The sequence below is a fragment of the Diadema antillarum genome, unplaced genomic scaffold (genome assembly GCF_040938485.1).
Source record: "Diadema antillarum isolate AM-2024a unplaced genomic scaffold, OU_Dant_1.0 scf00000127, whole genome shotgun sequence".
Taxonomy (NCBI): domain Eukaryota; kingdom Metazoa; phylum Echinodermata; class Echinoidea; order Diadematoida; family Diadematidae; genus Diadema; species Diadema antillarum.
In genome coordinates this window covers 1,330,924-1,344,604 of record NW_027271016.1, presented here as the reverse complement: position 1 = coordinate 1,344,604, position 13,681 = coordinate 1,330,924, and the positions used below count along the sequence as shown (strand labels likewise).

The window sequence follows — 13,681 nt, the reverse complement described above, 5'->3', positions numbered from 1 at the left end:
ACCCACGCAAGCACACGGGGGCTTGCGCACATACACAAACATAAACACACAATAGGCATCAAACAAGAAAACAGACATATTGAATATAAAAACAAACGATATATTTCAATACGAAAAAAAAACCAAACAAACAAAAACAAAAAAACCTCAAATGTCCACATTGGACACCTATATACTGCATCAATCTGATGTTTTCTTTGAGGATTGCCATGTCTATAGATTCCCGTTGTCCCTGGTAGGCCTCCAAGTAGGTCCGAGCAGTCAGCAGTGAGACGGGCACCTAGTTCTACCCCCCCCCCCCCTTGACTACAACAAACAAACAAACAAACAAACAAACAAACAAACAAACAAACAAACAAACAAGCAGACACAAGTTCAGTAAAGCGCCCCCCCCCCCCCCCCGTGAATATCATTTGAATACGAATAAAGAGATTAATCTCTTTGGATACAAATAATATGCTCTTTTTCTCCCTTTGAGATCACGCCTCTGTGTCAGGAGGCTGCCAAAATTTCTGACCTCCTCCTCTTTTGCAGGGCTATTGCAGGCTTTTTCCAATCTTAGATACCCCCTCCCACCGCCACCACTACCATCATGGCACCCCCCCCCCCCACACCCCCGCCCCATTATGTAAAGACGGACACCGCCCCCATCTCATCTCAGGTAAGCTGTCATTACAGTACCTCAGGAGAGATATTTTGTATTCAATATGCCATTTTGGAACTCATAAGAAACAAAGCAAAAACAAAAATCTCGTGGCAGAAATGTCCAATTTTTCCATCAGTGAATTCAAGAAATTTCGTAATCCCCTTTTCTCATTTTTCAGATTCGAGTCAAGAGACGAAAAACGCCTCCTTTTTGAAAGATATCCAAGTGAAAAGTTCCCTATTGTGTTGCTTGTTTGTTTGTCCTTGTTTAGTTTTGTTTTTTGTGTGTGTTGGTAATTGTTTGTTTGTTTTATATCGTTTCTCAGGCCTGATTTTGAAAGGTAGAGGGCCTACTGCCTACCATATGCCCTGTTTTATGAAGAGTTATAATTGACTATAATACTTGAATTCTATCATAATTCCATGGCAGCCTGTGTGGTAAGCGAATTTACAATCGATTTCATCTTTTGATAAAACGGGGCCCAGCTGGAGATATCAATAGGGAATCTCCCCGGGAGGGGCCGGTTCCGCAGTCCCTATCTTCTCCGATTTGATACCGGTGTGGAGTGAAGCGTCACGTTACTAAGCGCAGCTAGCTAAATTAACTACAGGTGCTTTGGCTCGGCTATCATTAACCAGGCATTAACAGTGCGTGTAAGCGTTCGTGAAGTTCTGCTGTAGATTACTAGTATTGTGCTTCACAATGGCTGATCCATCCGAAATGCCTTTCAGCAGGCAGCTTCTTGATAGAATGACAACTGGAGTTACGAAAAGTTTAGGTGAGTTGAGATATTATATTCTTCCTGGAATTCATTTTGGGGTTTTTCTTTTCTTTGTCGCATATCTGCAGCTGTGGCTTCAGTCCCAGTCGTTTGTTTCTATGTGACGTACCATGTTGAGGTGTGCTGTGCCTGTGATGATGATGATGATGACGCCTGATCGGGATGATTATGCTTGTCATGTCATGAGCTGGGCCTAGTTCTTGAGTCATAGCTTGACCTTGTCCATTGGTCTTAGCCGTTGGAACGAGTGAAGACGTAGAGGGGAGGGGGAGGAAAGAAAAGATTCTCAAGATATTTATGTAAACCAAAGACATTTGATTGAATCTACTCGAGCAGCTGGGCTGCCAACTTGAGTTGCCCTGCCCTGCCCTTGAGCCTTTTGGCTTTCCCTTTTCTTTTCTTTCTTTCTTTCTTTTTTTTTTGCAATATTGATGCAATGTCGTCTTCAACAGGTGTAATGATGTCATAAAATTGTCAAACTACCAGAATTATGCTTGTGTCTGTGAGGGTGGGTTTATAAGTGTACTCGTCTAACACATTCATAACTGTAGGTGGTCAAATATGATGACAAGGAACAGTTAGAATCATTCTTAATCTTGAATTAGAAAATAGGGGATTAGACCTCTTAAGGATGTGATTGAATATTTGTGCCACATTGAACTGCTTGACTCTTTCTTCCTGTCATACAGAGAAGAGACCTGGAGTGTGTAACATTGAACTGCAAGAAAGACCACAAGTCATGAGGCACCATCTGACTTCGTGGGAACAGCGGAATGCCTGTACCCTGCCTGATGACCTCAAGAGTTTCTATCAAATGACGGACGGCATGCTTCTGACATGGAGTGTCAAGTTGGATGGTGAATGACAAGGAACTTCGCTGATTATTAATTCTTAGAGGGATGGTTTACATGTAGTTCTGGTTGAGATGAGGCTTCAGGTTTCCAACCTTTTTGTGAGGTAATGAAAAACCTCTTATGAAATATGAAAGAGCATGTAATTCTACAAAATATTGTAAGAGGGATTCAAAGTTTATTTGATGAAAATTGGTTTTGAAAGGCTGAAATATCTAAAAGAAAGGGATCCTAATAAAAGGTGAAACCCACCATTTACTAGGATATCTTTGTTTTACTTTGTTTTTGGATCTCAGCCATTTCAAACCAAACTTTGAATTCCTCTTATTTCTATATGCTCTGTAACATTTCATAAGTGGGCTTTTTAGTATTTTGCAAAAAGTTTAAAGCTTCATCCTCATCTCAACCAATACTATACTAGCTTATCCCTTTAAGCTATATTGGATAACAAATGTGATCGCACATTTTATATCAAATCATCTATCAACTTGATAGGTTACATTACATGTTGTGCTTCCTCTGGATTGTACTTTCCACTGTTCTCAATCCTTGGAATTTAGTGATGGAAGATGAGTCGAGTCCTATGATGATATATTCTACTGTAACTCTCTTTCCTTGAATGTGATACTTATGAAACTACGTGTACATTTTAGTTTTGCAAAGATAGTTGTCGCTTGACTATTCTTTCAAATGTGTAGGTATACTGTTGTGATAGAAATATTGAATGACATGATAAAATGTTTTCACCTCCATGAGAGGTTAAATAGTATGTGTACATGTAAAACTGTTGCTGTCTTCATTTTCTGTGTGACATACAAATAAAGAATCCATTACTAGGTGATATGTCTTGTTTTCACACTGACTATGGAGTCAAAGTATAAGTACTGTGCTTTTTCAAATATATGAATAGGCAGATGTATCAGTGATGTTAATACTCATTGCTGGTATTTGTTGATGCAGATGTGTAGACTTGTAAAATCTAATTGTTGAAACAAGGTGTCCATCAATCAAACATATATACATGTAGCTACCATCTACTTGTGATTGTTGTGTCATCTTTTTCTTCTCCTTTTTTTTTTTTTAAAGGAGAAACTGTTCAACCCATAGGAAGGATGGAGCTGAACCCTATCAAAGAGGTGACAAAAATTGCAGGGGACAAGATTGCTAGAAGGACCAATCCCTCCCTGGCAGACCTTGATTGTGATTCTGATGATGAAATGGCTGAAGGTGAGCTCACAGATGGAAAATGGGGGAAAGACTGAAGAATTGAAGGCCATGGGCAAGTTCAAAAATCCATTCTCATCAATGGCGTGATATTGTACAACATACAAATGTAGTTCACTTATCAATTGAAATAGTACATTTTAATATAGAAAAATATAGTGGAACCTCATTAGATACTGAGAGTGAAAGACAAAGATACCTGACATAATGAGGAATTAGCTTGTTTAATGTTATATAATGTGGTTCTTCTGTATTATGATACAATATGAGCCCGTTTAGTGTTAGCACTGCTCTTCCAGAGGGTTATAATTATTATCCCATGATTACCCAGGTACGCATTTCCCACCTACAACTTGTACATGTACATACGTGAAGGGGGACATTGTGGGTAAAATGTGGTTCTCGGGATAAAAACACTGGGATTAGAACTGAGGACCTACATTGTACCGACTGAAAGTCCAGGCAAGCAATAACCAGGGGTTGCCATGGGTACCGTTTTAACAGACACACACTAAAAACCTCCTATGGGTAGATTTCAACTACCAGTTCATGTACAAAGGGAGTGTGGTTGCAGTCCATGCAATACCTGCGAGCGGTGTGCTCTGATTGGACTACACGGCATGCTTGTTATTTAAAGTGTATCAAAGGAATATTACTGCAAGAGCATTTTAACAGAATGGTTGTTGAGGTAATGTCGGGGTAATAAAAAAAGAGAAAAAGAAAAACACCTTCCTTGCAGTAAGACTGCTTTTGTTACAGATTTTTTTTTTGTGTCTTTTTACCATTACCCCTCACATTCCTTTATCATCACATGGATTTTTTTTTTCTGTGTGATTTACGTTTCAAGAATGGCGCTGAACTTCAAGTGATCATTGACATTATGTTGCATTGAATATTAAATGTCAAGCAAGACAGAGAGATTGTTCATGTTGTTTGTGTATGTACTGTTACATCTACTCTTTTTGTATTCATTACTGTCATTCAGTAACAACAAAATCAGTATTGTGTAATAACATATTTATAAATGTTGTGTTCTTCACTAGGATTGTAAAGATTTACAGCTTTTTACTTGGAGTTGATTTTAGTATCAACAGAAAGCTAAATGTTTAAAATCTGCTGTTTTGATACCATCCCAAATCAAAGCAGGTGACTCAGGTGCCCTGCCTAGATTCGATCACCGGAGCCGGATTTTTGAGCTTGACCCATGCCAAGGCTGTGGCCATGTCTGTCTTGTGTACAGGAACACGAAACAAGGTAATCACAGAAAATGTCTTTGATAGTTTAGACACACAGACAACATGGATTATAAATAGATAGATGGATAGATGAACAGATTATTAGATGAGCTAGACAGATGGATAGATTAACAGACAGAGGGAGGAGGAGAGAGAAAGAAATTATATTCAATCGAAGGAATTTCAATACGGATCTTTGGCAGAGAGATTGTCAGTGACTAAAGTGCGAAATTCATTAACATGTGTTGACATAGAGAGTGCAACATTGTTCACTTTCTACCACTTGTTCAGACTGAGAATAATTGGTCTATTACCTTTGTGGAATGATTTCGTCTTTTCTGTAGAAGACCTACATTATGCATTGTAAACCTGAGGTGTATTACCTTCAATGTTTTGTATTTCATGATCACGCCATCGTGTTGTTGTTCTCGTTATCTCATGCTCCTATCCACAGGGGCACCTGCTGAGCATGCAGAAATCTGGTTCTTGGACAGCGCCCTCAGGTGGCACTTCCTGTCCAATTCATTCTCCCAGTACTTCCGGCTCATGATGGTCCATATGGGACTTCCCCAGTGGCAGTACGCCTTCACTGACATAGGACTCAGCCCCCTGTCCAAGGTATGCTGAAATCTACCATCCCGTCTGCAGATGATATACTGCAAAATCAAAAATGTTCATGTGCATAAAACTTTCATGAATTTTGCAAGGAGCCAAGATTCCTGAAAGTTTAAATGAAAATGTGTGTCTACACACTGCACTGAATGTCGGTGGCAAGTCACAAAGGTTTCATGCTGCAAAAAAAGGCCGTCTGCTCCAATTCGCTCAAGTTTCATGCTGCAGTTGTTTCTGGCTGTACAGTATTCTTTTCCTCAGTAGCTCTTGGTTACTCAAATTCAGAAAGGTTTTACTATCTTTTGGGGGAAACAAAAAAAGATCCTTGTAGGGTTGTAATGCATATATGTAAACACACAAATCAGACTTAATTGTGTGCTGTGGTAATGCTGATGGCAATTCATAGAATGAGCAACATAAATATATGTGTGTGTAATCTCCATCAATTGCCATTTCCATAAATGAAATGTATTTCTGCATTGAGTGGAAATTGAGTCACAGCAGTTTATATCATTAATCTTTATAAGTTCTTGTTTATGGCAAGATATATCTTTTCAGGACAATATGAAAAAAAGCACAGTTTGTATTTAATTGTTTTGCAATGATGACTCATAGCGCAGGTATACATGTATATGCATTAAGTTGTTTCAGTTAAATTAGTAATAGGAATCTAGGAAATAGTCAATAGGAATCTCATCAGACTATGTTGTATTGCACTAGTCAAGCCATTCTCAACGCCTGTCCTTTTTATACCCCCGCCAAACGAAGTTTGAAGGGGGTATATAGGAATCAGCGGACGGTCGGGCGGTCGGTCGGGCGGTCTGTCGGGCGGTCGGGCGGTCGGTCGGGCGGTCGGTCCGTTGCAAATCTTGCGTCGCGAACTACTTCCTCAGTTTTCAACCGATTCCCATAAAACTTGGCACAGATGTGTGCCTTGGGTTGTAGATGTGCAAGACGTATTTTTTGACAGTACCCAAAAGTACGTTGCCATGGTAACGGCATATTATGGGCAAAAATGGGTACAAATCTTGCATCGCGAACTCCTCCCACAGTTTTTGATCAATTTTTATGAAATTAGGTACAGATGTTCATCTGAATATGTTAATGTGCAAGACACATATTTCCGCAGTGGCAAAAAGTGCGTTGCCATGGTAACGGCATGTTATTGGTAAAATATAGGGCAAAATGCTTCATGGCAAAACTGCTTCATCAGTGTTCTTCCAATTCTCATGGAATTCATATTGAATGTTTGTCTTAGGATATAGGTCAGCATGGCACATCTCTTGACAGTGACAAAAAGTATGTTGCCATGGTAACAGCTCACATATTATGAGCCAAAATGATGGAAAATTTTGAGTTGCAAACTACTTCCTCAGTTTTTGCCCAATTTCCATGAAACTTGGTACAGATGTGTGCCTTTGGTTGTAGATGTGCAAGACGCATTTTTCGACAGTACCCGAAAGTACGTTGCCATGGTAACGGCATATTAATGGCAGAAGATCAAGGAAAGATCTTGCGGATTTAACTACTTCCTCAGTTTTTTGACCAAAGCTTATGAAATGTTGTTTTGACCAAAGCTTATGAAATGTTGTTTGGCGGGGGTATAACCAGTCGCTGTAGCGACATTTCTAGTTTTTTCTGAAAATGTTGGCATTATTTACACAACTCTTAACCCATTGAGGATGAGCTAATTTCGCTATAATACTAGTACTCATTATAGACATATGCCCGAGTATACTCGGGACTAGTCGTCAACAGGTTAAGATGATCTTTATGAAGTTAACTGCAGGAAAAATCAACAACTAATGGTCACAAGCAAGATGTCATTCTGATAGCTCTGGCTGGTAATCTTTTATCGTGGAAAATCACTGCATCATATTTCATAAGATATTTGATGTTTGATGTCATATTGACTGATTTTTTCAAGATGGATATCTCTGACATATATTTTGATCTTCCAGCAATGGTTCAATATATATGGACCACATCGTCTTCAGGTAGATTCAGACTTGCGTGAGCTCCTTGGCTGGCATGAAAAAGAAGATGATAGCTCAAGAGGTAAAACGTCAGGAGACAGCGTTCCACTCCAGAAACTTGATGTCACCAAGGTGTTCAAGGGAAAATCTGACAAAAAGTAAGAACATTCTGTCCTTTTGTACGCAAGAGACGTATTTGCAAAATCTCTTGTGAGTCATTGTGCTTGTTTTTTGTGTGTGTATGTGTATGAGTGTGAATGTACAGAGATTGCTGTTTTCAACTACGAATTGGTCATTTGGTAATAGTCATTTAGACAACCAGATTGACAAATGGATCAATGAACTCCAAAGAATGGACTTAAATCCTGTCTGTATTGATGATGATGTTGCATGCTCTTACATACCAGACTTTCAGTGGTGATGTTATTAGACATAATACTGTAAAAATGGAAATTTTCACATGTGTAATTTTTCATGCATGGCATGGTTAGATGAATTGCATGTGTTTTTAATTCTGTAGAATCAAATGCTATGAATAGTATGACATATATATATGATTAGCAAAAATTTGTGTGGTTTAATTTTTTCATTCCAGTTTTGTGTTTTGCAAAATGCTTGAAAATTTCCACACCATGAAAATTTCCACACCTACAGTACGTGAATTTCATGGGTCAATACTTGCAATTTGTCTTGTCGTCATCATTGTAATCATCAGCGAAAATTGCACAGCTTTCTTCTGTGGATATAACTGTGAGCATTACCTGGCAAACAAAGATAATGATAACAGAGAAGTCTCTTTCGTACTGTCTGACTGGAGGATACACTGTTGTCTTTAGGACTTCTCTCTCCTCCCCTCCCCTTCTGTGTTTGAAATTCTTTGATTTTGCCTGTGTACCATCAAAATGAAATGCCCTTGTTTTTCTTTCTAACTGCCATATTTTAGGAACAAAACATCAGCAGGCCAGCCGAAGAAGAAACTCAGTACATCTAACAAGTAAGTTGAAAGACATGATTTATCTTCAATAAAATTTCACATGTAAAAAGTGACATACAGTTGTTATTGTTTTCTGTTCGTGTGTTGCGCAATTGTCAGCTGGCTCTAGTGCCAGTCCAATGAATGGCAAGGATAAGAATCAAATACCCCAGAAACCATGTTAACATAGATTGAAGAAGCATTGTATGACTTCATGGCCAAGAATTTACTCGCATATTATCTTTGACCCGTTGAGGATGGACTGATTTTGCTATAACATGCATTCCCCATAGACACCTGCCCAAGTATACTTGGGACTCATCCTCAACAGGTTAAAGGGTGTGTACAGATCTGGTCGAGGTGAGGATTTAGCTTTTAACGTTTTGGGAGATATTCAGAACTCACTCTAAGAGATGTCAAAGAGCATGCAATTCTAAGGGGTATCAAAAGTTTGTTTGATGAAAATCGATTTTGAAATGGCCAAGATATCCAAAAACAATGTGAAACAAATAGATATTAATAAAAGGTGTGGCCTGTAGTCTTTTATTATCATCACTTTTTGGGATATCTCAGCCATTTGAAAACCAATTTTCATCAAATAAACGTTGAAGCCTTCTTAGAATTACATGCTCTTTCATATTTCATCAGAGGTTTCTCATTATCTCACTTAGGAATGTAAAAAAACATGAATCCCCACTTCAACCAGTACTGTACAGCCCCTTTAATCATGTAATCAGTCTTAGTTAAACTTGAACCTGACTCAACATGACATCCTATATGAAATCTACTGTGGCTGTATGCACTTTGCAGGTGTAGATACATCCTCAATTCAATTACATATTATGTGATCCATGATGTAAATGACTGCAGGTAGAAACTAATGTGTTTTGCATGTATGATTACAGATCCATGATATACGTGTATTCCCATACAGGGGAGAGAGAGAGAGTGGGAGGGGGGGGAGACAGAGATCTCCATTGTGTAAAACAAAAAGTGTGTTGTGGCAAGACAGCATGTTATACCTCCTACTCTCCTAATGTTGGTTATTTTTATTTTCTTTATTATTTTCTTTATGACTGTCTACAGACCCATGTCTGGTGGTATTCGATCAAGCCAACACGTTGGAAGCAACAGGTACAGATGATCTCTTGGTTGCCGAGCATCAACGCCCACTGTTGTCATCTTTGCTTGGGCGTGCACTATTCAAAAGAAACTGCCATCATGCCCCTCATTACAAACTTTCATGATGTAGGTTTCATGCGTTAAATCTGAGGGTTGTCTCTCAATGGACTGAAAGTGCACATGGTGCATTTTCAAGTCGGAGATAAAGTCCCTTTTAAATATTTCTTTTTTTAAAGCTCTGAGAGAGGAAATATTCTAAGCGGTAGCTGTATTTAATGGTCGTATGGAGAAAGAAGTGAGTTACATAGGTGTACCTTTTGGCGTAGACAAGAAAACATGCTTTGACATAAAATATTGATGTCCAGAGTGCAAAAGGTATTACAATTGCACCTTGATTCCCATATGTCCATACCCCCATAGGCGTAGCCAGGATTTTTTAGAGGGGGGTGTTTAAGATTAGATCTATTCTTTATTTTAACTGAAAATAATTGATTGACAGGAGAAGCGGGAACGCTTTGGAAGTATGGTGGAGAGAGGGGGTGGGAAGCGGGAAGAAGCTCAAAGGAGTTTTGCCGATAAACATGAAAAATTGTAATAATAACGATAATAATAATGACAATAACAATTATGATAATAATGTGAATTCAATCAATTCATCGTTCATTGTCCATATGGGAATTTGTTCTCTTTACATGTAACTCAATGGAAATTACATACTCAGAAGATACAGAGACATGTAGACATAAAAATAAAACATGCAAATATATGAAAGTGACATTAACAGGAAACAAGGAAAAGGAAATGTCAGATTTAATTATTTCATATCTATCTTAACTATTTCTGTCATTCTGTTTAGTATTATTATTATCATTATTATTATTATCATTATCATTATCATCATAATCATTTTTATTATAATTATTACTATTATCAATCATTATCGTTATTATTATCATTGTATTGTATTGTATTGTGTTCGTAGTGATCTCATCAGAAATTTCATTAACTTTACTTCTCTTTTTTCACGGTATAGAAGTGTAATTTCGTCACCAAAATTTACTATAAGCCTATAAGATAATTCCATCACCTAAGCTATCAGCCGCAAGCTATCAGCCGAATATGACTGTTTGGGCACTTCGCTTGCCGTCCGTAACCATTCTGCGAGCGAGAGACCGACAAAAAACTTTATTTTCTTTAAAACATAGATTCGTCATCAAAATACAATAATTGATTTTTATTAAGTACATCTTCATGCCGCATTCGAATATAGTTACCCAAGTATTATGATATTCAGGCATGGCAGATCACGCTATTGGAAACCATCTTGTTCCTAGATTTTACGAGCGATAAAAAATGGGAATTTTGTATACTGAGAACAGGGGGGCATTTCATGAAGGAACTTGTCCGATAAAATATCTGACAAGTCAATATTATATCCGACAAGTTTTGAGAAATTCTTAAGTTTGATTGGCTGATTTCTCTGAACTTGTCGGATATAATTGACTTGTCGGACATTTTATCCGACAAGTTCCTTCATGAAACGCCCCCAAGGTTCTAGTGTATTGTTTCTCCATTCTCATGATGGTGTATATCGGCATCTTCCGTTCTCATAGTGGGTATGATAGGAATAGGCTATTGGTCACAGGCCATTATCCACTGAAATTCATCTATTTTAGGTCAACCTCCGCCCGATTCCTTGCAGTTATATTATATACTAAAATTCTTTATAAGTAAAAAAATAATATGACATTAGATAGAGACACAAGATACAAACCAATTCCCTTTTATAAGAATAGTAACTATCAATATAACCTGCATTGCTTAAGATACTTAAAATGCGAGTGAGCGAAGGTAGCGAACGCTTCCGGGTATTTCTCTTCCACTTTCTTTTTGTTTGCTCTTCTTTCCTTTCTCTTTCCTTTTCTTTTCCTTTCTTTTCCTTTCCTACTTTCGTAAATGTTTTGTTGGGTTTTTTGACCAGCCAATTTGAGGGGACATGTGCCCCCCATGCCCCTTCCCGTAGTTATGCCAATGCGACTCATGGGCAATATGAACTAGAAGGGCCGTCGAAGGCGGCAAACCCACGCCTCTACAGTGCCAGAGCCCTGTTGCTATGAAGAAAGTTATCTTGATTCTTTTTCTTACGAGTTACATTGAATTTTGCTTTAACTTATAGATGTAATGTAGTATCCCAGGAAGTCACTGGGTTAAACATGGTTGGAGTGGTTGAATGCAACTGATTGACAAATCGCCCTTCTCAACATGTATAAACATCGATTACTCAGTGTGTTTTGAGCTGAGGAGAGTAAGCCATGATATGAAAAAAAAAAACCATCATGGGCTTTACATACTCGGATGGGAATCGAACAAACAACCTCCTGATTACTACAGGCGTCATATCCACTAGACTACCGAGCTTTCGCCCGATAGCCAGTGTTGGTCCGAATCCCTTAATAGCAGCGAGTACTGCATATTTTTATTCAAATTAATAACTCGACGCAAGGATCATTAATTTAAAAAGAGCCAAATTAATTCAGACATAGCAGAATAATACAATAAGGCAACAGCTTGCCCAGGTAACCCACAATGCGTGTTTTTTTGCCCGTACCTTTCTTGCGGAGGCCACGTCCGCCACGTTTTTTCTGAAAACGGAGAGAGTGGCAACCGCCGGAAGGGAGTACGTCAACGCACGTCGGCCGTACGGTTGCGCAAGGTGTAAGTACGTGGCCCGCACGCTGTTTACGTGCAAAAACGTGGGCAAAATTTGAGATCCGTAGCGATGGGGAGTACCGATTCCGTACGGATTTTGGAACACACAGACACGTCTTGGCACTTATAGTGCATGAGGATCTTTCGCTTCGATTGATCGAGCTGCGTGAGGCGCGTGCTCTCTACGGTAAACTCACTGACACCGGGCGTCTTTTATATTTTTTCGTAAAAGACGCACGGTGTCTGCGCGCTCGTTGGCTGTAGAGAGCACGCGCATCATCCATACGGGGAGTGAATCCGTGGCCCAAACACAGCCCGGACGCAGCAGAAGTTTCTCATGCAGTAGCCTAAAATTGCGTCGTGTCTGTGGGCTCCCAAATCTGTATGCTTTTGCCAACGGACGTTGAACAAGTGTGTGTGTGTGTGTGTGTGTGTGTGTGTCAACAGCGTAAATCCGTGCTGAGGAGTGGGGGGGGGGGGGGGGGGGGGGGTGGGGATGATCGGCGATAGTCACCATCACCACGATTACAAGCCCATAACCGGACGGGTGCAGCCAGTGACGTACCGTGGCGGGTTGGTCAAGACGGGGGGGGGGGGGGGGGGGGGACACCTCATGGAAAAGTAATTTTGATGGTGTGTATCACTGATCTCCCCTCTAGAGGGGAGATCAGTGGTGTGTATGCATGCTTGTGCGTGCGTGCGTGTGTATGTGTGTGTGCGCGTATGTGCGTGTGCTGCATGTCAGTCTGGAAACTGGAATGGGGACTGCAATACATAACGGAATGTGATACATTCCACTGCGCAGTCATTTTTTTCCTTATGGATTATGGAATGACGGTGTGAAACGATAAATTACTGGCAGCAACATCAGGAGAATTGCATAACAATTAAATAATGAATGCGAGCGAGCGGAGCGAGCGAGCTTGAAAATTTTGACATTTTACGGTCCCCAAACTGCCGTTTGTACCTATATTTTTTCGCTTTGGAAATTAAGTGGGCGCACCGGACGCAACTGCTGGCAATTACTGGCAACGACATCAGGAGAATGACATAACGATTATATGCGAGCGAGCGAAGCGAGCGAGCTTGAAAATTTTAACATTTTACAGTCCCCAAACTGCCGGTTGTAGCTATATTTTTTTCGCTTTGGAAATTAAGGGAGCGCAACGGGCGCAACTGCTGGCAATTACTGGCAGCAACATCGGGAGAATGGCATCACGATTAATGCGAGCGAGCGGAGCGAGCGAGCATGAAAATTTTGACATTTTACTGTCCCCAAACTGCCGTTTGTGTAGCTATATTTTTTCGCTCTGGAAATTAGGGGGCGCACCGGACGCAACTGCTGGCAATTACTGGCAGCGACATCAGGAGAATGACATAACGATTATTATGCGAGCAAGCGAAGCGAGCGAGCTTGAAAATTTTGACATTTTACAGTCCCAAAACTGCCGGTTGTAGCTTTATTTTTTCGCTTTGGAAATTAAGGGGGGGGGCACCGGGTGCAACTCCTGGCAATTACTGGCAGCAACATTAGGAGAATAACAAAAAGATT

General features: G+C 39.8%; 1 protein-coding gene across 1 annotated transcript; it reads left to right on the top strand.

The window, feature by feature from the left end:
* Positions 1–1,348: 1,348 nt before the first annotated feature.
* On the top strand, positions 1,349–9,454 carry LOC139720370 (tubulin polyglutamylase complex subunit 2-like). Its single transcript, XM_071631737.1, has 8 exons — positions 1,349–1,424; positions 2,117–2,284; positions 3,365–3,505; positions 4,658–4,756; positions 5,192–5,355; positions 7,311–7,483; positions 8,269–8,319; positions 9,385–9,454. The coding sequence occupies exons 1-8, from the start codon at positions 1,349–1,351 to the stop codon at positions 9,440–9,442; spliced, it is 930 nt and encodes a 309-aa protein (XP_071487838.1). The 3' UTR covers positions 9,443–9,454.
* Positions 9,455–13,681: the final 4,227 nt, after the last annotated feature.

Bases quoted from the DNA above. Each gene is read 5' to 3' on its own strand.
- LOC139720370 (XM_071631737.1), top strand. From the start codon at position 1,349: ATGGCTGATCCATCCGAAATGCCTTTCAGCAGGCAGCTTCTTGATAGA. The intron at 3,506-4,657 runs GTGAGCTCACAG...CAGGTGACTCAG, and splicing joins TGATGATGAAATGGCTGAAG to GTGCCCTGCCTAGATTCGAT. The intron at 5,356-7,310 runs GTATGCTGAAAT...TTGATCTTCCAG, and splicing joins GACTCAGCCCCCTGTCCAAG to CAATGGTTCAATATATATGG.